This window comes from Theropithecus gelada, chromosome 12 (assembly GCF_003255815.1).
Source record: "Theropithecus gelada isolate Dixy chromosome 12, Tgel_1.0, whole genome shotgun sequence".
Classification (NCBI taxonomy): Eukaryota; Metazoa; Chordata; class Mammalia; order Primates; family Cercopithecidae; genus Theropithecus; species Theropithecus gelada.
The window spans coordinates 12,408,966-12,433,761 of record NC_037680.1 but is presented as its reverse complement, the minus strand read 5'-3'; the positions used below and the strand labels follow the sequence as shown (position 1 = coordinate 12,433,761).

The window sequence follows — 24,796 nt, the reverse complement described above, 5'->3', positions numbered from 1 at the left end:
ACCCCTAGGCATTATTTCTAAGAGAAACTGGGGTGGTATGCAGGCCGGGGGAGCAAGGTGGTTCTTAGAGATGCTGGTTTCAGGCCTAGGGTGGGAACTGTATGATATGAATCTGGAAGATCTTGGCATACCATAGAACAAGAAAACTATTACAAACTACCATGGTCATGTTAAAAGGTCTGAGAAAGCAGTATGAATAGGTCCTCACTGGCCAAAGCAGGGCAACTTGACAATCAGTAAGAAAATAACTGCAATGGACTGTTCACATGTTTTAATCCATTACTTCATAATGATAATAAAAAACAAAAAGCAAGCAAGCAGAAAGAAAACAAGCTGGAAGATGCTAAGAAATGAACTGGGAAATAAACGGTTTCTTCTATGAACTTCCTCTTAGGGTGACCACATACCTGATGAAGAGTCACATCTCTGCACAGAAGTACTCCTGATATATTAAGAAGGTACTGTTAATGAATTAATGAACCTGAGCACTGATCAATGATGCTAACATTAAAAAAAAAAAAAAAGAGAGAGAGAGAGAGAGAGAGAAATCAGGCATTATGTGCCTCCCAACTCAAGTATATAATACCATTATCCATGAAATAACTTGCACAAACAATATTAGATATTATTCTGATCAAACTTCAGATCTAGCTATCACTTTACTGGAAATAGAAGGGGGCAAAGAGCCAGGTTATGCAACAACATAGGCTGTAACCAAAATTCAGAGAAGACAAACTCTAAGGCAGTGAAGCAGTTTCTCTAACAAAAAATTAGAAGGAAGAAAAATAAGAGACAGAAGAGAACCTAAAATGAAGAGAGATTTAGGAGACATCAACAATTGCAATTTAGGGTCCTTACTGGAAACCCAGTTCAAATAAATACACTTTAATTTATACAATGGCCTGAAAATATGAATACTAATCTGATGTGAAGGAATTATGTTAATTTTCTGGTGTGAAATAGTATTAGCAGTTATAATGAGAATAGTTGTACAATGTTTTAAAAGAGTCTCTTTTAGAGATACAAATTGAAACAGATATGATGCTTGAGATTTGTCCTAAAATAATGAAGCAGAGGAGGTTATAAATGAAATGAGATTGGCTATGAATTAACAATTGTTGAATATGGATCGTGGGCACACAGGAGTTTGTTATACTCTTTTGTAGTACATGCTTGAAATTTTGCACATTAAAAATTTTTTTAAGTATTTTTAAATACTTTTAAAAGTAATTTTAAAAGAATTTTTAGGGTCATATAAGACAAATTATATGAGACAATATTTAAATGTGTATAAAAAACAAATTGGAGATGACAGCATTGAAGCCCCATCCTGCCACATGTATTCCAAGAAGCAGTCAAAGAAGTGTTGGTTTGGGTTTTGGCAAGTCATGTCCTTTGCCCTTCTGATTTTTGTAGAGTGGAGGCCAGAACAAGAAGTCTAAATATAACCGTTGTGGTATATAACATTCATAAACAGGAAGTGTTGCTAAGAACTTTAGTGGGTGAGGGGCTACAGGGAGAAACAGAGATCAGTTAGGCTGACTAACAAATACTGTTCTTGAAACTCAGGATTTTTTTTTTTTTTAATTCTTTTACTAAGGATGTCTCAGAACTCGGGTAGTAAGAGCAACAAATATATATAGATGAAAAAGATACCAATAAAGGCTGAACAGAGAAGGTGAAAAGAATATGATCGTAAATCTCTGCCACCTCCTTTACTGCCCAGAAATATTGTCTTGAGGAAAGAGAATTTCCTATTTCAAAGGGCTGAACATTTAAAGGGTGTGTGTTGGTATTCTTGGGCAACAATCCGGTGATATTTTTAAAAGTACTCCCTGGCCCACCCCAAAATGTTAGTTGTTTTTTCATTCAGGTTTTCTCCTGCAACCTAAACAGTCCATTCTTTATCACTGCCCACTTTGACAAATTAGTCTGTGCAACACCATTTCCAAGTTATCTTTAGCAGCCAACACAGCTCATAAATCCAAATCATTGTACTGGTTATTAGGATTTCATTTCATGCTCGCATTCACAGACATTTAAGCTTTCAACCTTTCCTGTTGGGCATTAATCTTAGCATTAATCAAGGGATTAAGCACGCTGAATTTAAACTCAAGGTTAATTACATGCTCAGCCAATATTAGTTTTACATACTGCCAAGGGAGAACAGAAAGAAGCAAACACTTTTACGTCTGTTGTTTATGAAGTATAAGAACTAGACTGACAAGTAAGGCATGAAACTGCTTCTTTTGCTCCTTTGTGAAAGACTCATAGACACACTCTCATGCATCCAGTCCAAATTGGCATTTGAGGCAATAGCTTGCACACATCCCAAGATCTAGCAATCAATCACTGGGCAATTTGATTATTTCAGAGCAACTCTACTTGCAATGGCAACAGAAGTGCATACAAGAAAACCACAAACAAATTAGGAACTTTGGAAAGGTATGACACCTCCTAGGTTCTGTAACAACTGTTTAAAAAGAAAAAAATGTGTCAGTGTCAAATACATCAGTATCATCTATCAATATAATATCAACAGAGATGAAGAAATTCATTCTAAATTTTGTAAAAGCTGATAGCAGTAAAAGGCTCTGCAGATGGTTAAGTTAATATACCTGAAACAATGACATTCAGAGTAATTACTTTTAGGGCTTTGTCTCTATAATGGGAGTAGTTACATGGCTCACAAAAACAGATACAGAAAATGAACTGCCTGATGTTCCGGAAATACAAGGCTGCCTAATGAATCATTTGCTTATTCCTACCACTTGGAAGGGCTGACACCTGGTTTTCATGAGTTATGACAGCAGGAGAGTTTGTGTTTTTTCTGTAGGGTATCGAAATTATGAGTATTAGAAAACTAGCAATGATGGAGTATTAGAAAACTAGCAGTGAAGATCTATTCATTGAAGTTAGCTAAATTAGAGCCATTTTTCCATCACAAGTGGATTTAACCATACAACTGAATGCGAAGTCAATGGCTACAAGTCAGCTATCCAAGTTCAGTTTTCCTTCATCACAAAGGAGACAGCAGGAATGAAAAGTGCAGGACTTTGGGGCTAAGTGACTTGACCTCTCTGAGCTATCTATGACTTGGCTCTCCATTACTCTTCAGAGTTGGCGAGAGGTTTAAATAAGATCATGTATAGCTGACCCACAGTATCTGTTGGGGACTGGTTTCAAGACCCCCGTGGATATTAAAATCCTCAGATGCTGAAGTCACTTAAATAAAATGGGGTTGTTCTGTATTTGAGGTGTCTGGTACAGGGGAGAATCAATAATATTTCATTCTTCTCTTGTCTGCCCCCAAAGTCCCACCTCTAAAGAAGGGTAACCACTGAGCTTTTATCTCTACCATCTCTAGTACAGTGTCAGAGATATTATAACAAGCAGCTGTGGGGGTATTTTAAGGAAAAATATTGATGGCTTTGCTTCCTGGGATTTAACCAAAAAATATCCATAGACTACAAGTTGGTGAGGGTGAAAGTACTAACAAGTTTCTAATCCCATAACTCAGCGGAAGCTGGTGCACTGAGACAACCGTAAGAAAGAAAAATGAAGGAAGAGTACCGTCTCTTAAGATGGGTCTGAATCTAAATGCTCCAATTCAATTAGTGACTGACTATACAAGAGACATTTTACTTCATGTCCTTTTGGCATCTGTCAAAGCTCTGATGTTAAACATAGTTCAAAACAAGAATTGGCTCTTTCAATAAGGATTAGGAATAGAATAAAAGTCACTGGTGCATGTGTAAATCACGTTAACAACTCAAATGAAGATGTCTCTCTCAATCATCTCCCCAGTTGCAAGAGAAACCTAGGAGATGATACAGGAAATAAAAACGCAGGTTTCAGAGTTTACCTAAATAACAGAATAAGGAAAGTTTCAAGACAGCAAGAGAGAATAAACCCACACAAGTGAACCAACAGCTCCTACAAAGCCACAGATAATGTCCAAGATTTAAAAAATACTAAGAAGGAATTAACTGGTGTTATAAAACATCTCTACTAATCTCACATTAACAATGATAGGGTGCACTGACTCCATACGTGCAGCTAATTCCAGTGCAAACACAAGTATCATGCCCAGAAATGACAAATCAAGGGAAAATACTCTCACCACAAATAAATATGTATGTAAAGAAATGCACATGTTAATTAGCTTGATTTAGCCATTCCACAATGCAGACCCATACCAAAACATCAAGTTGTATACCACGAATACATACAAATGTTGTCAATTTAAAAACAGGCATTAAGGTAAACAGCTGAATTTCTATATTACCAGAAGTCAAAGGATCTAAAATTGTATTACATTGGTAAATGAGAACTGAAATTGATTGTAATTCAAAAACGGAACAATGTTGCCACATATCATGTCCAAGGCTAAGTGACACCCCACAACTATTCTCAAAAGATCACAGCATCTAAAACCACAGAAGTGTCAGTTATGCTATTGAGTGTCTTTTATCTGCCAGGTTGTACTCTAAGTACATTCCTATTATTTTATAAAGGAAGAATCCTAGGCACAAAAGGTTAAGTGACCTCATAGAGCTTAGAAAGCAGCAGAAACAGAAGCGGAAGTCAGGTGTAAGACTCTAAGGTAGTATTCCTATTGAAGGGACCATATTGGTGAAATTCTCCTTTAACTCTCATAGGGTACTTATTACAATGCTATGATAACATAGAAAAGCCCAGAGGTTCAGGGTTACACTCAGATTAAAACTTTTAAGAAGAGTTCCCTAGTTATCTCCACCCCTTCTCCTGGTTCAGTTACCTGCATCCTTTCTTCCTGTTGCTTTTACAATGATTAACACATAACATGGTGTCAAGAAAATGTGTTTTCATTAACTGTTGACAAAGAATTCAATTAACTGCTCACTGAATAGAATTCAGCCAAGTAACAAAAAGACCACCCGATCATCTGCGTAAGAAGAGAGTGGAATGGGCTAATGAAGCATATTTCACACCTCAGGAAGAGAAAACATAGTTGCTGGTTCCAAAATGAAATACTCAGCCTCAGATAGCAACTGTATGTGATCCATCATGTCTCTTCATCCCATATTCCTCCCTACTTCCCTTCCCCAGAACCTCACTTTTCTCTCAGCTTAGCCATATACTTCATTGGGGACAGGGGTGAGGTGTGACAAAGGGAGGGGAAGAAGTCACAAATAACTGCAGTCTCTTCCATTTGGAACACTCTCTATGCCTTCCCAGGAGATGGAAGTATGGGCATGAAAATCCTCTGCCTCAGCAGCACACCCCAACATGCAAAGGCTTAGGAAAGCATGAAATCAGCCCAGCTTGTCAATCATGGAGCCCGGTCAGACTCTGGCTAAATTCTATCATGTAGAAAGGGGAATAAAACTTTTGAAAATTAAACTAAATGAGGAACCTTTTCCTCAGGGCAGGAGAGGTACTTCTAATTGACTTTTCAACTAGAGTGAAGGTCAACACGTGGCCCCAGGCTTCACTCCTCTGGAGAAGGAAATGAGAAGGCAGACCACAGGCCACCCAAGCCCGAAGCCAGAAACTCAAATAAACGCTACCAAGTCAATTTGCCAGCAGCCTGCTAATGAGGAGCCTCATACACACAACTCTCAGAGCTGTTCATTTCCAAGAGGTATTTTAACTAGAATTAGCTCTGGGGTTTTCATGATGGCAATGGAACAACCTTGTCCCTCTTCCCCTAAAAAATCATGGAGCCTGGTTGGACCCCCCAAGTCACACACTTTTTGTGTGACTTCAATGTACCCAGGCAAAAGAAGTAATAGTCAGAGAGGGGCAAACCCCACAGAATCAGGGCCACATGTCCTATTAGCAATACTGTTTGGCCTCTATCCCCATCACCCTATGGCAAAGAAAAGAGAGGCATCTGAATCCCACAAGGAAAACCATGGCAAGAATATTTTATTTAGCCTCAAAAATGAAGGTATTCTCCTTTCTGCATGGTATCACCAGCTGTTATTACTGGTCAAATAACAACAGCAACAGCAAACAAAAATGGGGGACAGAATTAAAAAAAGGGCAGCAGAGGGTCTGTGGAGGCACGACCTCAGAATTGGCTAGAACCACAAGATCCCAAAGACCGCTTCCTCCCCCAGTCCATAAAGGGGAAGCCAGCCGGTTTTGATTCCCTAGATTCTAGGTGAAACGGATATCCTTAAAGCCTGTACGAGATTCAAGTGACCCATAAAGTTCTCTGCAACCATTAAAAAAACAAAAACAAAACAAAAGCTGCTATTTAAATTCAAGGGTACAAATGAAAATGAGGCTCAGATTTAGGGGAAAAAAGGTAAAAGTAACTAACTTTTAGTTACTTCCCTCCCAAACTTGTCTTACGCATCTCTTCCCTCTGGCTGTTTCTGACTTGTTTCTGTTATAATAAACCAGTAAATGCTTCCTGGGCTGTAAAAGGAGGAGGAGGACATAGACTGTTGTTCAGATCCACACACTAATCCCTACTATGAGCAGTGACTCAAACGCTGAATCTGAATAGGGTGGCCCTGGTGACTGAGATGGCAACCTCTCTAAAGATCTGGAGCCCACTCTTGGCCCTGCTTTGATCCTATGCAGGCTGCTTGTACACAAGAAAAACATCTACTGGAGGCAATTCATAAAACATCATTACCCATGTCCAAGAGTACAGATGTGATGTCCTCATGAGAAAAAGAAGTGTTTTAAAAGATAAGAGCTCTCACATGTTCATCTAAATCTCAGGGTACCAAATTGAGCATACATGTGCTAATGACAACTGGAATGACTGCTATAGACATGCATATGTATGGGCCCAGAATGCCCCCAATGTACTCAAGTGTCACTGGGAGAATTCCAAAAATAGCTACACAGAGAGCAGGAGCTTCAGCTACATTGAATTCCACCGCAGCATGCATGAGTATGTTGATGGCACAGAGGACCTGAAGATAAAGTCTATCAGCAGGTAGGTCTACCCACATTCCCAGGTTTTGGGAGAGTATTCCATACTTCCCAAGCGGTAGCCTCTGCCTATGTCCATTGTCCCGCCACTCCCACTGTGCAACTGACACCATAACTTTCCCTATGTTGTTTCTCTGCCTTGAATACACTTTTGTCTTTCATTTACCTAACTTACTTCTCACATGTATTTTCAAGATTCAGCTCATATGGCATCTATTCTTGACAAACCCAGGAGATTTCCCAATATTGACTCCTTTATACCTACCCAAGCTGAATGATCCTTTCTCTAAATAACTGTATTATTCAAAAAACAAAACCAGAAAATAACAAGTGTTGGTGAGAATATGAAGATATTAAAATCCTTGCGCACTGCTGGTATAAAATGGGGCAGCTGCTGTACAAAACAGTATGGTGGTTCCCCCCAAAATTAAAAATACAATTACCATATGATCCAGCAATTTCACTTCTGGGTATATTTCCAAAACAACTGAAAGCAGGGTCTTAACGGGGAGTTAGATTTCAATGAGTCTAGAAGTTCAGTTTTGCAAGATAAAAGGAATTCTAGAGATGGACAGTGGTGATGGTTGCAACAATAATGTGAATATATTTAATGCCACTGAACTATACATTTGAAAATGGTTAAGATGGCAAATGTCATGTTATGTCTATTTTACTACAATTAAAAAAAAAACTAGGAAAAAAGGAAATAGCTAACTAACTCCACTTATTTTTCCCTCAAGGGGGAAAAAAAAATCATCCTTCCTGAGGAGTAGGGAAAGTAATGAAGGGCGGAATCATTGGTCCTCCATATAAAAATACCACACGTTTTTAAGCTTTTCAAATTTCAGACTCAGCTACAGAACAGTCCAACAAGTCACATCTGCCCCCAGGAGCCACAGAAAGCTACTCACCTCACTGAGGTAAATAAAAAAAGAGCAGGTGGACCCATCCACTCCATAGTCTGCGTAGCAGGGATCTGAACGCCACATGTCTTTCATCCACTGAAACAAGAAGAACATCTCTGAGCAGCCCATTCACAGGCCCTCCACATCTGCTGACAGGGAAGGCGAGGATAGGAATGGTGAAGACGGAGTGGATGGCTCAAGCTGTGGCCTAAAGAACTGACTGACAGAGTCACTGAGCTAAGCTCAAGATAGCCAGGTGTGCAGCTCACCTCCTTGGATGATTAACAGGAAGACACTGGCTTACATTAGGCCTCAGCAGAAGTGCTTAGAGTGGAGAGTAAGGTTGTGGTACAGCAGGCAATAAAGCCCAGGAGAGGCGGTGGCTCGGGGATTTTTACCAAGATCAAGTGCCTAATGGGACTCTGATATCTACACCCCCTCCAGGAACTCCAGTTCCAACAGCCCACAGCATGGTACCTGAAACAGTGTGTGCAGGAGGGCACAAGTGAGTGTTGACAGGCGGCCCACATGGATACCACCCAAATGTTTCTGGGGCTGGTCCCACTGTCATAACTACATCCCTGAATGGACACTTTTCTCTGAAAACTACTGAGCAGGGAGTGGTCTCCCCAGGGACAGGCCATACAAATAGGATTTCTGAAAAAAAAAAAAAAGCAGCCAAGTAAAAGAGCAGCCAAGTGTCTCTGGGTACTCAACCACAAATACAAATGTGACACTTAAACCACAATCTGAAGGCTTCAGAGCAGGAGCCTGGGGACTGAGAGGGTGGGGAGTTGGACACTAAATAACGGCAGTTCCTTGTCATTGGTCCTCGAAGGATCACCTGCTGGAGGCTGGGAAACAGAGAGGGGAAGTCAGCTTCAAAGACTTAGCAGGTGCCTGAAATGGTCCAGGCTCTCTCATGCTGACCAGTGAGCGCCACTGTTGACCAACCCCACATGGTTGACACAGGCAGAGCAGGGTTGTCATAGCCATAGCCAAAGCCGGCAGAATGGAGGCACCCCATAAATGATTCATGTCAAGGGCTCACTCACCCATTTGTATCACTGAGGAGGAAAAGGAAGGGAAAGGAAAAAGAAGAGGTGTTTGTGCAGACTGGGGATGATGAAAATGACCTTGCTCGCCTCTGCCTTACCTTGATCTTTCCCTCACAGTGGGGGTAGCCGTCCATAGGAGGCAATACACATTTTTCTTGAGCTCCGTTAATGATATCTGTGAAGAATGAAAAACAACAAAGGATACAATGAGATCTATAAAACACAAGCCTAACATTCTTATAAGCCAAGAGGTAGGGAGAGAAACCAAAAAAGAAAGGTCTCTGTTGGCAGCCATGCTCTGATACATGGAGCCCCTCCAGCTCGAACATAGCTGACTGGTTCAGAGTGATGACTGACCTGAGGACAGCCCACCTACAGGCTGGTCAGAGACCTATGACAACATGTGTGGCCCGGCTTAAAAAAGTGAGCCAGGCCAACCAGAGTGCCTGCTTAGAAATCTGCAATTGGGCAACTAAGAAATCAAACAAGCAGGGAGCAGAAAATAGAGCCATGTAATTACGAGGGTCCTCCAGCACTAGTAGGGACATTCTAGGCTATGTGGGCAAGCTGGGGCCATGAACAGACCTCGTGAAGACAACTGCATGAGCTGAGAAAGCCAGTAGGCCAGAGAGATGTGAATAGAGCTGGTGCACAGAGAGTCATAAGATGTATCTGCACCATCCTAAGGAACTCCCACCCTGCATCCATGGGATACAGCTTATTACAGACCTAGTCCTTAGATTTCCATGAAGGTCTCCTTATTGTTTCAAATATTTCCTCACAATAAACTCCTTTTATATTAGCTAGTTTGAATGGGTTCCTATTCCTTGTAACTGTAGGGTCAAAATGAAAACAAATGCCTTTGAGAAGCTAAGGGTCATTTCCTTCTGATAGAAACATTCAATATAGTCCTCCTAGCTATTTAAAACCATATATTATTGTGAACTAGCGCCATCCTACAGTACTATAGAACACCAGAGCTTATTCCTCCTGTCTAGCTATAAAGAAATGAGAAATGTTTGAGATTATGAAAATGCTAATTACCCTGATCTGGTCACTATATATTTTATGTATCACAACATCACATCACTAAGTATCCTATAAATACATATAATTATGTCGATTAAAAAAATTAAATGAAGCTTACAGTCTAACGGTGGAGAACATACAAATAAATGAACAATGAACAATGGAACAACAGTATAACAGGCATTATGGCAGGGTTGGGCAAGGAAAGACACCCAGCCTACTCTCCAAAGCTCCAAGAAGGCCTCCTGCATCCAGTGACATCTTAGCCAAGATGTGAAGACAAAGTGGGAGTGAGCCAGCCAAAGGGACAATCTAACGATGCCGTTCAAGGAACTGAGGTGGTCTCCAACAGAAAGAAGTGTGAGGTACTCAGGCCAGACAGGAGAGGCAACAGGAAAGGCTTCAAATACCACAATAAGTACTCTGATCTTTACCCTAAGAACATGGTGGAATAATGTTATAGAGGGGAAGATTATGATCACATTGTTACGTAGGAATGACCATTTTAGTCGGAAAACAGGACAACCCTAAACCTACACGTTTCTCTTTTCAGACCTACTATATTTTCCAGAAACGTCTGGAAAATATCATTACTTACTGCTGATAGTTTTCTAAAGAAAGCAATCAAAAACTAGATTCCAAACTGCAATATTATTTCACAGGGGTATTGAAATAACTCAGTGGCTGCTGGGACTGAGACGGAAGTTGGTGCTAAGGAGGATTTCACCTGCCCCTTGAAAACCAGTTATTTTGATAGTCTGTCACCAAAATTCTTGACCTCTTGATTCAAGTATTTCAATAAGCCCTCTATCTGCTAAGAATAACTAGAGCATAAAAAAAATACCCTCTTTCTCATGGGTCTCTTAGTAGTTAAAATGGAGGTTACTTGGCTTGTCAGAGCCCCTGTTGCATGATGTGTAAAATGGGAATGACTCTGCCTCTATTTCATCCAGCTCTTACTAAATCAACACCCATCAAGAGGCTGTCCTGGAATGCCCAATGGCAGATACCACAGACCACAGTAGGTGCTTAAAAGTTGGCATTTGCTATATAATTCCGCACAACTTTCACTTGCTATATCTGGGAAAACAGCACTTCAAATGCACAGACATTTCTGGAAAAGCATTCTGTGTTTTTGAAATAGATGCAGACTTGAGGTGGAAAGAGCTCCAGAAGCCCTAACAAATGGAATGCCTCACCAGAGAATAGTATTTTGCAGCGACCATTATACCTATCACTATTTTTAATTCTGATTTTGCTTGCCAATGCTTATGTGGCATGACAGGGGGTTTTGGCCAAGCAAAAGAGCAGCAGCAGAGGTTCCACGAAATTAGGCACAGTCTATGAGAGCCTGCAGTTGGTAATCAGACATTTTAGGGGGTACCTGGTGGGGAAATGCCACCCCCTTTACACCACAGATACTATTCTACTCCTGGAATATTCACTGCCAACTAGAGGCTACTGACACGGTGGTGTGGTAGGGCGGGGTGAAGCAGGCTCCTTGAATGAGAAAATAAACTAACAGGTCCATGAAGGCCTGCGAGCAAAGCCCCAAAGCTGACAGTGTGGGTCCATTCATTAAGAATTTCAAGGAATAAAGTTAAGGGTCAGCACTTTTTTTGTAAAGAACCAGAAAGTAAATATTTAAGACTCTGTGAGCCACAAGGTCCCTGTCTCAACTACTGAACTCTGCTGCTGTCATGAAAAAGCAGCCACAGATAACAGCTGAACGAATGGATAGGCTGTGTTCCAATAAAACATTATTTACAGAATCAGGTACAGACCCCCCTATTGCTATGCTAGGAGATTCCCAAAACAAGGCCCCTCATTTCTGCCAGAGCCTCCTGGACTGACTTCTTTCAAGACTCCCTGCAGGACTTCCTCTTTCTGGAATGTCCTTCTCCTCAGTCCCTCCAGGTCACCACTCTTAATCGGCCCAGTTAAAGCCCCTTCCTCTTTCTTCAGCTAAAGCCAAAACCTCTCTGAAGAAACAGTCCTTAATTCTTCCTTCCCATGCCTAGTCAGGATTTTATTAGGAATCCTGTCCTCCTCTGGGCTTCCTTGGCCTTTTGCTCATGTCTCTCCTAACTGCAGTGAGTGATTGTGTTTTATTCCTTTATGGCAGTCCATCTCCCCTCCTAGTACATGAGGAAACTATAGGAAAGTTAGTGTCTAGAGATCCAGCAGGAAGACATAAGTGCCATCTGACGGAATAAACACAGGCATGTTCCCCTCTGCCCAACAGTCCTGACTCCTGGGCTCAGCGAGAACTAGACTGAGCGGAGACTCCCACCAGGCCAGGGCTTTTCCTCTTCCTCAAACTGGTGGTTTGTCAGCTAATTCAACAGAGTCTCCTCTGCAACTCCATGTTCTTATACATGAATTTTCTCTCCTTTATTTAGTTACACAGTGATGGGTCTGAATAGATAAGGGGCTTCCAGAGGCATTGGTTTAAGAGTGCTCAAGGTTCTCGGGTAGAGGGAATCTGTGACTGGGAGAAACTGGGAGTCCCAGTCTTCCCAGCATGGGGCAGAACTGCTCCCAAACCTGACCAGGAATAACCTGACCAAGACCTTCCAACACACCACAGCTCATAAGGACTTCCAGCTCCTTTTCAGAGGATGGCTCCTCATTTTGTTTCTATCAAATGACCAAAATTCTATAAACATTTTTATTAGTTTGTGTCCATGGAGGACCTTCCTAACTGTGGAGGTGCCTCTCATCTAAATTTGGTTAAGAAACAAAACTTTGGGCCAAAAAAGGTTAATGTTACTGCTTTCCAGGGGAAACTGAGCTTACTATACACAAGCTCTCTTCAAAAGAGGAAGGTAGGTACTATGCTTATAGCCTGGGTGATGGTATCCATGGAACCTCAAGCCTCAGCATCACATAGTTACTCATGTAACAAACTTGTATGGCATGGACTCTTTATAATAAAAGTTGAAACAGAGTAAAAACCGAGGGTATACAAAGAAAAAAGGAGAAAGATCTGCCAAGACATGTAACTTGAATGCTCTCCCTGCTGTTAATCCCAAGCTTTCCCCATGCCATTTTTTTAAAATGTTGAAAGGGCAAGGAAAATAAAAATTTTAAGTGTAAGCAATGAAGCTCAGCTCTGTTTAGGATTCAGTTTTATCCATTACCCTTACACCAGCCCAAGTTGCAACATCTTTCCCCCAAAACTTCACCTCTGTATGATCCTGTGGCATTGGCAACCAGGTATCTACACAGAAGGCAGATTATGCAGGTGTAAAAATTCTGTTGCTTTATCAGTCACTTGTGCCCACATGATGTAGTGGGTGTTCGAATATGGGTTTAATCTAAGTGAACAAATACTTTTCCTGCCATCAAAAATGCTTAAGATTCAGGAGGAATATATACACTGCAGGAGCAGAGGCAGCACGAGATGTCACAAACACACACAGCGGGGGTGTTCCTGTGAGGCGTGGAGCCAGATTCTCCTGACAGTCCCAACAGACACACACATATCGAGAGAGACGTGTACAGAGGGAGACAACGGCATTTCACATACATATAAGAAGCGACAGGGATAAAGAAATACAAAACCAGACAGATATATATGTGTGTGTGTGTGTGTGTATTTCTTGCTGTCTATGGCATCAGAGCAAGGAAAGAAAAAGGGGAGAGTCAGGGCAGGAGAAACTGGTATGATGGTCTCAAAGGAACGGTGAGAATAGAAATAGCGTGATATAGGACAGGAAAAGAAACGGATGGAGGACAACTTGCCTTGATACATCACATACATTAGCCCGTTTTAGAAAAAAGGAAGATGGTTACCTCATCCGACAGTCTGAAAGGGAAAGCCTTTAAAATCCTCAGCACTGACCTCTAAATTCAGCCCACCTTCACTGGGCATCTGCTGCCTGCCACGTGCTGAAATGCCAACACTGCATCCTTGTAAGACTCAGCCCTGCCTTCTGGGGGCTGGCACACGTGGGAGGAAGAGAAACCACACACAACAGTGAATGAGGTGCCTGGCAATGAAGCCTCCTCTACCCGTCGGTACTCCCAGGATACATGCCCAGCACACTGGAGACCCCATATTGTTTAATAACGGAAGGAACAAATGCAATGAAGAAATGGAGTGCCCAAGTTCCAGAGAACTGAAGAGGAAAGAAAGTGCCACAGATAAAAAGCAGTGGGAGAGCCCTACTTGGAGTCACTGACCCAAAAAGTCTAAGTTCTGGACTGCACATGCCACACAACTGAGGAAAACAGCAGAAAGCTGCAGTAGTGGGAGAAAAGTCATTCCTGATGCTGGGAGAAGGGACATGGCCTGGCCCCATGTGAATTACTAGCAGTCACATCTTACTGGTATTCAAAAAAAAGAGGTTTATAGTTGTAGATTTTTCTTTTTTTCTTTTTCTTTTTTTTATTTTTTTTTGAGACAAAGTCAGGCTGGAGTGTAGTGGCACAATCTCAGCCTCCCAGGTTCAAGCGATTCTCCTGCATCAGCCTCCCAAGTAGCTGGAACTACAGGTGTGTGCCATCGTGACTGGTTAGTTTTTGCATTTTTAGAAATGCCGTTTCACCATGTTGGCCAGGCTGGTCTTGAACTCCTGGCCTCAATCGATCCATCTGCCTCAGCCTCCCAAAGTGCTAGGATTACAGGCATGAGCCACTGCACCCAGTCTGGAGATAATCTTAATAAATCATTTGTTAACTGTCCCACTGCTTGTATAACTCAGATGCTAGGTGCCTTGGATGTCACACAAAGCTATTTTCATCTTCTAATTGCCTAGGATCAGTATTTATGCATACATAAAGATGCTATCGTCCATTTTTTTTTAAAGTATCACCAACTATCAACTATGCGGCATCATAAAACATTCACTTATTACAAACTTATTTAAAGTTTTTAATAATCACTCCTCACTGCTGAACAAAGGAGATCTGGAAATATGGTTAGAAAAAGAATCTCAAAAACAAAGAGGATGGAAGTCAGGGGTTAATCCCACTTCTGTCAATGCTTAAAGGTGGTACCATGTGTAAGAATCTCAACTACCTGTTCCTGGACCAGGATGATAAAGTGAGGAAATGGAATGGAGGAGAGTGGATGCAAGAGAGAGAGACAGGTGTTTGCATGAGAGCCTCACACAGAAGACAGTTCTTTCAGAGCAATGGCTGACCATACTAGGAAGAGAGCCTTTATATCAAGGCTCACTTTCCTATATACTAATTCTACACAGCAAAGATGACAGGTGTTGTTTGAGATGACACTTCTTTTTAACAATCTGTAGAACACAGGTCCATTAACTTTTTATCTAGATCTGGACAGGCATGTGATAGATTAAGGGCATCTAAATCCCTCACCATTGCCATTTTAAAGGGTAAAAAAAGGAAAGAAAAAAATAGAAAAAGTAGGTTTATAAAAACTCTCAGAAACCTCAAAGAACATGAGTATCTGCTGACCCCAGGAAGTTACAGGAAACTGATTCAATCTCCTTACCCAGTTGTTTTGCTGACCCTAAGATAATCAACTTCGCGAGCAAGGGCTCCAATCAGTGCAATGACACCCTAAACATATTTTCTCTCAAAAGATAAAGGTCTCCAGCGATTCTATTTTGTGTCAGACGCGGTAGCATTTCTCTTGGCATACCTGATATGAACATGTGGCCATGCTTATCAGATGGCCCCTGCAAAGTGCAGCCAAATGAGCATGCCACTGGCCTGGCTGCTCAGCAATGGCTGGGAACCGACTCAATCTCCACAATGGGCTTGGAGACCCAACTCTTGCCAGCACCTCCATCAGCTGGCTTGGCTTCAGGAGTCGATGGCAATAAATCAGATTGAAATCAGCCATGGTGGAATATAGTCTCCCATTGAAAATGACCTCAACAGTCACTCAGCTTGGCAAATATTCATTTAGGAATGCTTTACTTTTGCACTATAAAAAAAGTAATTTGATTTGTGTTACTGAGTCATGTACATGAATTCCAGGACCAGGGCCCCACAGCAATAGGCAGTTCCCTCCCCAGCAAGCAATTCAGAAGTCAAGATATGGGAAACAGGCAAGACTCACTCATGGACTCCCAGAGGTGTATACTGGGATCTCTGAAAATACTTGTTTGTATATTATTTTTGTTTTGTTTTTTAATCTAAGTTGACAATAGAATCATCATTGCATAAAATAATTTTAGAGCTGCAAGGGACTTCTGAAACCACACCATTCAATAACCCTCTACTTTTCCTGATTCATAACACTAAGGCCTAGAAAGAGATGAAGTGCCTTCCTCATTCATGGATTAGACAAAATCCACTAGCACCTTCTATGTGCAAAGCACTCTGCATGTTCAATGAGACATATGCCTTCAGAGTCAAGATTATTTCCACAACACTGTTAAAACGCATATCATCACATCATCATCTTCATGTTCTGCATGGGAAATTTCAAGAGCAAACACAGTAACAAATTCTTATTCCCTCTTGAAGAAGCACCTCCAAGGGCCTCATGGACTTGCTGTATAAAAACCAGGAGCTACAGTACTGCCTATGTACAAATACTATGAACATAATGGAAGTCAACAAGAAAATCAAATTCAATGTATATATATGGGTCTTCTATGTATAGCTTTTCAAGAATAGAACTAATGTATAAAAAGAATAAAGTTGTGATGACTATGAAAACACATGGCCAAGATAATGTCATAAAATTTCAAATCACAATTCAGCCAAATAACTCCAGATTCTTCATACCTCCTTTTGTCATATCCTCTGTTATTTATTTATTTTACGGCAGGATTGTCTAATTAAGCTGTTAAGCCAGCATTAAGATTTCTCCCTTTTTGGTAAATTAGTATTAAAAAGGGGATCTAGGACCGAGATTCTCAGTATGAAAAACAGTTATATAAGAATGCTATTTACACACAGCCATAATATCATATTTACACCAACCCTCCATTCTGATAAGCCCCACGGTGCTGCTACTAGAAATGGTCAGCCAGGGAAAAGGTTATCATATGCCTGGGAGCACACAGATGATAGGAAGAACACAGCTGGGGTTAAATAATTGCTACTGACAAGAGTGGGCACAGCTTATCATCATTAGTCATCAGGGAAATGGAAATCAAAAGCACAATGAGGTACAACTTCACATCAACTAAAACAGTTATAATAAAAATTCAGATAACCACAAGTGTTGACAAGGATGTAAAGAAAGCAGAACCCTCAACAAGTAGAAATATAAAATAGTGTAGTTGCTTTGGAAAACAGTCTAGCAGTCCTTAAAAAGTTAAACAGACTTATCATCTCAGTCAACAACTCTACTCCTTCGTTTACACTATGAAAGAATAAAAACATAACTACACAAAAATTTGTACATAAACGTTCATAGTAGCCTTATTCATAACAGTCACAATTTGGAAACAATACAAACACCCATCATCCAATTAACAGACAAAATATGGTATATCCATAAAATGGAATATTATTCAGCCATTAAAAGGAATGAGGTGCTAATCTATGCTTCACAGATGAACCTTGAAAACATTATGCTAGATGAAAGCAACCAGTCAGACAGGCCACATGAGATTCCATTTACATGAAATGTTCAGAACCTACAGGCAAATCTAGAGAGATAGTGAATTCGTGGTTGTTTAGGGTTGAGGAAAGGGAGAAGAGGTGATATGGTGTTTCTTTTTGAGGTGATGAAAACATTCTAACACTGACTACTGTGGTGGTTGTACAACTGAATATACTAAAAGCCACATTCAACTAATTATTTTGATTTTTTTGTAGAGATGAGGTCTTGCTATGTTGCCCAGGCTGGTCTCAAACTCTTGAGCTGAAGCCATCCTTCCATCTCAGCCTTCCAAAGTGCTGGGATTATAGGCTCCACACTCGTCCCTAAAAGCCTTAAATCAAACACTTTAAATATGTGAAGTGTGTGGTATGTAAAATTATCTCAATAAAGCTGTTACAAAAACCAGAAAAATTCTGACATTGACTCATTCAACAAATACTGAACCTAAATTACAGCATTTGTCATGATTTCAGTATTTCCTGGGAAGCAAAGAGAAACACAAAACATTATTCACCTTGAGGGAGACTTAAATATGCTTAGAACCCAAAACTTGCTCACCACAAAAGGCAGTTAATAGCCCAATGCAATATACACCTCCCATGGGCTAGATGGGATATGCCATGAGCCAGCAAAATGGGAATAATCTGGAGCCCTGAATATCAGTGTAGAGAAGAGCCTTTCTATTGGCCTGGACTGCTCACTACTGGATTATCATGTGACAGAGAAACCACCCTCTGTCTCAATCCAACACTGCATTTTTAGGTCTCTTTGTTGCAGCACCTTAGTTTAAACCTTGAGTAACCACTGGACAAAGGGGATTTGAGTTGAGCTCTAACGTAGAGTAGACAGGAGAGAAAAGGGAAGATGAGGACACTGAAGAACAGCAGTAATAATGATGGTAGCCAACAGACTGAGCATCTACTAGGAACACCACTGTATGTTATGTACACCGATTACTCGATTGAGCCTCACAATACTAAGTACCATTATCCTTCATTCTGCTGCAGAAGACACTGAGGCCCAGGCAGATTAAGTAACTTGGCCAAGGTCACAAGTTAGCCACTGCTAGCCCTATCTGCACATTTAAACATTACTTGGGGACCTTTTAAGAATGTGCCTCACCCTCCAGACATTCTTATTTAAATGGCCCCCAGGCAGTGGTTCTGCTATCCCCCTTTGTAATGCTCTCCCAAACTCAGGTGAATCTAAAGGGCAGCCACAGCTGGGAATCAATAGAGTAAAAGGTGAAATAACAATGAGGAAAAGGAAAGGCCAGGGATGGAAAACAGATTTATGTTTCAACAATTAGAATGTTTTACCAGGACAGCAAATCTACCCACAGTGGGTAGGCATAACCAATCAATCATCTCTGTCTGAGAGGGCACAGGAGAGCAGAGGGGGACACTTTGGCTAAAGCAGAGGATTCAGGTTAGGGTAGTAAGAAATACAGTTGGAAAGGTATGCTGACACGGCCTGCCACAGAATCATGAATTCCAGTCTCAGAATATAATTTATCACTGTTTTCACAGCAGGAAACAGGAAGGCCACTGAAAACACGTGTGGAGTTTCAGTACAACGGCCAGGGGAAGTAACTAATGGTCTTTGAGTAGAGAAACAACATTTTGAAAAAAGGTGAAATCCAGAGGAAAAGGGGAATGAAAGTCACATTTTGTGGATAAAAATGTGACCATGTGTAATTTAAAAGATACTACTGTATAAAATCTTTACAGTTGAATAGAGTTTATATCTAACATTGTAAATGGCCCCAGAGTTGAAAACTGTCTTGCATTAGTAAGGAAGTCAGGGGTATTTTTCTGACACAAGGTCTTTAAAAAAATTATGAATGCTCAGCCCCTTCTTTGATTAACAGCAGCTTCTAATGCTTTTCTTAAATAGTCTCTTCAACATTCACTGTCATTAATGAAAATTAACTAAGTATATTCCAAAATGCCATCATCCCATCAGCCTCTAAAGTTACAAAGCTATAAAAATCTTTCTTCTCTAAATCTCCAAACAGTAGATCAACCCTCTCATAAGACACTATCTGGCCACCATGCAAGATGCCTCCTCATTAGGAAGAGGCCTGCTCCTGGAACTGACACTGAAATGTGTCAGCAGAGAGTAGCACCCGCATGTCCCGGTCTTTGTAAAGTCCTTGATCACCTTCAACCTCAGCAATGAAAAAGGCAGAAAATGTAATGACTATGCCCTGGAAAAGGCAGGAGCTTTGTCTTGTAAGAGATCTCAGCTGCGATTATCTCTCTGCTTTTTATTAATCACATAAGCTGAGCAGGTTACTTAACCTTCAGGAGTTTCTTCACTCAAAAAATAGAGTCAGAAAGCTTTCTAACATCTGAGCCTCCTGGCTCCAGGTACTGTACCTGGCACTCATTTATAGCCTCATTCACCCTCAGGACAAACTTCCAAAGTAAAATATGGGATTTTGAAAAAGATAAAGCCACGAGAAAGAGAGACGGCCTGCACCACAATGAAACATCACACACTAGCTCTCATTAGATCATTTAACCTATTTGTACAATATACTCGTCCCATTGTATATTCTCTGTGCCTGTCTTGTCCGTCCCTGATTAATTTTGTCACAATGCTTGGTGGGGTGTGAGGTATAGTTAATGATGAAAATGCTTTAGATCTATGGACGGTAAAATTTTAAGTATTTTTAAATGAATATAATAGCGAAACAGCGTATGCTATATATATTCTAGCAGCTTTGAGACTGGAAGACAAAACTGAGTTTGTAATATGGTTTGGATAATTAGAGTGCTTTTTAATGCAAAACTCTACATGTATTCATTTCTACGTAAATGCCATTTTCTGTAAGTTTATATTTAATTTTTGCTATCATTTCTTCTGCAACAAAATGTTCCTTAGTATTTTAAGTAATGATGTAAAGGACATAAAATATTCCACATGGGTATCATATATGCACTTAGTTGCAACAAGTGGGCCTAACAGTAAATAAATTGGGAGAATGCTAGTTTTATACATTAAAACAAAAAGTTATATGGTATATTCCCAGAAAAAAAAAAGTTTCTATGCATACATTTAAAAGAATAAGATATAATGCTAACATATTGAGACATCCTCAGCTGTCAATTTTGATTTCAGAAAATAAACTGAGAAGTAGGTGGGAGACATTAAAAATTCAAGATACTTGCAAAACTGTATTATATTCTCGAGTTGGGGGCCTAAGGTGATTTTTATAACTATTCTCCTTTTCCAATAAACAAAATAGTGCCAAGCTTTTGCCAAGTCCCTTCTTCTCACATGCAGTTTACTAGAAGAAGGAAAGGGCATTACGCAGATAACTTACTGTAACAGTCACATGCCCTTGCAACACAGAGCACCCATATCTCACTTCAACCTCTCAAAGAGAAGTTTGATTTTTCTTCTAAAACAGGGTTCCATGTTAAGCACAGTTCATACTTTCTGCCTGTTCTTACCAAACTGTCAAAGGTGTTCTGAGTTTGGATTTTGTTAAAAATGAAAAGCAAAGACACATATGTAGTTTATGTGTGTATATTTGTATTTCCTTTTTGCAACTGAAGAAGAAATACGGAATCAATAACTGAAAGAAGACTAGCTATATCTTTAGGCTGTTTTAAGATAGTATAAATTGCCCAAATATCACACAATGCCCATTTCATATCACACAATGCCCACTTTCTGAATCACTTGTCACAAGCATCTTGTAGCTGATGGTTAAAAACAGGGATTCTATCTGGCCAGCCAGACATCTAGAGGCAAGGCAAAAGTACTTCAACTATTGTCTTAACAGGAGATCAAAATAAATTTTTGTTTTCACTGTCTTGCACAAACTGAGGTTTTCATTTTGTTTTGGTTGCTTGGTTGTAGTCTCTTACCTCACTTTTTAAACAGAAAAATAAATTGCAAGATAATGTAGAATTGAGATGACACCTTGATAATAAGGTTTTGGTACTAGAGAAAGTAGAAGAGAGATAATGTATAAAAGAAGCTGAAAGCCAGAATATTTCAAATGCCCACAAGCACACTAAATTCTTGGGTATGGTTTGAAGAAAGGCTAAAGGCTAAACTGTAAGTCTCCTGTGACTGATTCAGAGTCACATGAAACCTACATGCCATTGGCATAAAATATACATGCCAAGCCTGCTAGGTAGTGTCCTTGGCTAGGATGCCTCTCAAAAACCAGATTGGACCAGGCTCAGTAGTGCATGCCTACAGTCCCACGCACTGAGAAGGCTGATGCAGGAAGATTGCCTGTGCCCAGTAGGTTGAGACCAGCCTGGGCAACATAACAAGGCATGTTAAAAAAACAAAAAATCAGGCCACCTTACAACTTAATTCCTTATAATTTCTCCTGGCCCTTAGCAGGTATTCCTTCCTGTAGAAAAGAAACATGCTTTGTGTTAAGATCATGTAAATATGGATACCAATACTCTGGCTTGTAAAGTTACGAGACTAATGTGCATATTCCGTGATGTTACAAGTATTCTTATAATCCTGGAATGCTATTCATCAACTCCACATAAAAGGCTAATGAATATGTGAATGCAGGTTATTCCTAGTAGGAAGCACAAAGGTTTTCAACTGCCTGGGAATTTGTTTCAGGAAGTAGTCTGCTCCCAGATGAATATTTGGTTTCTGAGTTAGCTCTTAGAAGGCACTGATCCTCAAGTGGTGGGATTACTACCTGAAAAACCATTCACCATCCAGTATCCAGAATCAAGTGCAGTTCCTTGCTTACCCTCCAGCCATGGCATCCGGGTAGGAGAGGAACTGTTAAATACACACAAATACACACTGTCCTTGCCAACCTAGAAATGGTGGCTATTGTATACTGTACCTAAGAGAAAAGAGCTAGCATGCATACCAAAACCAGGGGGAAGGCAGCATTGTGGTAACAGATAATTCATATAGCTTCCCAGCCCAGAGCACACTGCTAAACTACACTACCTGTGTAAGAACCACAGAACAGTTTAACCTGGGATTCTTTAATAACAAAGCTGAGAAACTATGCGTTGGCAATAACAGAAGCTTGTATTGGAATTATCTTCGCACAGAAAACACTTACAATATGACACTGAAGAGTGAGGGAATGTGAGCAGAAACTAGAAGGAATTTGATCCTTGAATTCTTTCTGGAAACTACACTGAATAAGACATTTATGTGGCGTGCCCCAGAGGGGACTATCAAGTCTCGAAGGTAGCAAACAAAAGGCTACAGTCTTATTGGCTTGAGGTTTTATAGACAGCAGTTTTGTGTAGTAGTGAAAAATTAAGGTAGCATATCCCAAAAAGAGGGAGCCAAAAGAAGAGAACCCCAAAGTCTGTATATAAACTACCTTAAACTTCTTGAGTGACCCTAAAACTAAGCATTTGTGAGGGAGGCTCCAATAAAAGTTCAAAGTATTCACAAGACTTCAGCTGCTGCTCACTGCAGGGCAGCCACAGTTTAAATCCCAAAAAGTCAAAGGGTCAACATTTCAGGCTTTCCAGTGAAACCCCAGAAGGGCCTCACATCAGGCCCAGGACTTCAGATGGTCCAAGACCAGAGAAAAAATGGAAACAGACACACCCTAACAAATCATAAAATTAAGTCTTCTTAAGTTCAAGGCAGTAAGTCAGTAATTTAACTGCCTACTAGAACAAAAATCAGTACTCTACAGAGGAAGTTTACAGAACCCAGACACTCTGCAGCATATCCTTTCATGTCCAATACATAAGAATTAACATGTGGAGAAACAGGAAAACGTGAATGAGGCAAGAAAAACAGTCAACCAAAAACAAGATGACGCAACTGTTGGAGAACAAAGAATTGAAAGCAGCTATTATAAATGAGATTAAAGACAAAGGAAAAACAGTCATCAGTGAATAAAAGATCAATACATTTGAAAAAAAAACCATGGAAATTAATCTGAAAAACAGACAATAAAGATTAAGGCAAATAAAACAGATAGAGCCTCCATGACCTGCAGAGATCATCATGCAGGCGAACCTTTGTGTAAATGGATGCCCAGAGGTAGAAAAGAGAAAATGGAGACAGAAATAATGGCTTACAACTTCCCAAATATGGTGAGAAACATTAACTTCAGATCCAGTAACTCAGTGAACCACAAGATAAAGACAATCACATTTATTATAATCAAACTGCTAAAAGCAAATGAGAAAGAAAATGTTGAAAGCAGACAGAGAAAAACAAGACACATTATATAAAAGGGAACAAAGATAGCAATGTCACCTGACATCTTGTCAGAAAAAGGAGGCTGAAAAAAAAAAAACCACATACACAGCATTTCTTAAATGCTGAGAGAAAACTTACTGTCAGCTCAGAATTCTATATTTATGTCTTTGAAAAATGCCAACCCCTCCCAAAAAAAGCCTTTTTCAGATAAATGAATAAAGATTTCACCCCCAGCAGACCTGTATGGCAAGAAATAATAAAAGAAGCTCTAGACTAAAAGGGAAAGGACATTAGATGGTAACTTGGAACTACAGAAGAGATTAAGAGAATCAGAAATATTAATACGGGGCTAAATATAAAACACTATAGTGTTTTCCTTCCCTTCATTTCTTTATCAGACAATTGACTGCTAAACATAAAAATCATAGTAGGGTACAGTGAGATTTAAGGCCTGTATATACGTAAGATATTGAACAACCATAGTACAAAGGATGGTGGAATCAATATGAATTAAACATGAAATGTAAAATATTAACTCTAAGTATACCGTGATAAGAAAACATACTACAATCTCTATAACAAGGGATGGCAAACTAAAGCCCTTAAGCCAAATCTGGCCCACTACCTGTTTCTGTAAATAAAGTCTTATTGGAATATGCCCAAGCCAATCATTTACATATTGTCCAGGGTTGCTCTTGTAGTACAATGACAGAGTTAAATCACTGCAACAGATCAGAGACCACACAGTTCACAAAGCTAAAATAATAGTTGGCTGACATAAAAAGTCTGGCTTTACATAAGAAGTTTGTCAACCCCTACCCTATACAGTTCTTTGGTCTTACTATTTCAGAATTTTTTTGTTATCTAGGAAGTGGAATAGTGAAGACTTGCATCTCCCATGTCTCTTTCATTTTGAGACAAAGGGTCCCAGCTTGTGCAGGAATATCCACACTCCAAGGCTGGAGGCAAAATCAAGTCAAAACCAAAAGCGAACTGACATGAGTGTTACTTTGTCATTTTGAGCTCCAGCTCATACTCACATGTTCCAGCACGTCCTTATTCTCCTCCAGTTACCGTTTATCTTCCCTTCTAGATACCTACCCTGTGGATGTCAACTCCATCATCAGACATAAAGGCAACAG

At 40.2% G+C, this 24,796-nt stretch overlaps 1 protein-coding gene and 1 pseudogene across 1 annotated transcript in view; one reads left to right on the top strand and one right to left on the bottom strand.

Annotated features, from left to right (window-relative positions):
• The window catches only part of MGAT5 (alpha-1,6-mannosylglycoprotein 6-beta-N-acetylglucosaminyltransferase), a 327,486-nt gene that overhangs the window by 124,528 nt on the left and 178,162 nt on the right, over positions 1–24,796 (bottom strand). Inside the window, exons 4-5 of the mRNA XM_025405318.1 lie at positions 9,001–9,077; positions 7,851–7,940 (exon numbers count right to left, since the gene is read on the bottom strand). Coding sequence (XP_025261103.1) covers positions 7,851–7,940; positions 9,001–9,077 — 167 coding nt within the window. The remainder of the gene's footprint in view (positions 1–7,850; positions 7,941–9,000; positions 9,078–24,796) is intronic.
• LOC112635955 lies at positions 6,522–6,947 on the top strand (annotated as a pseudogene).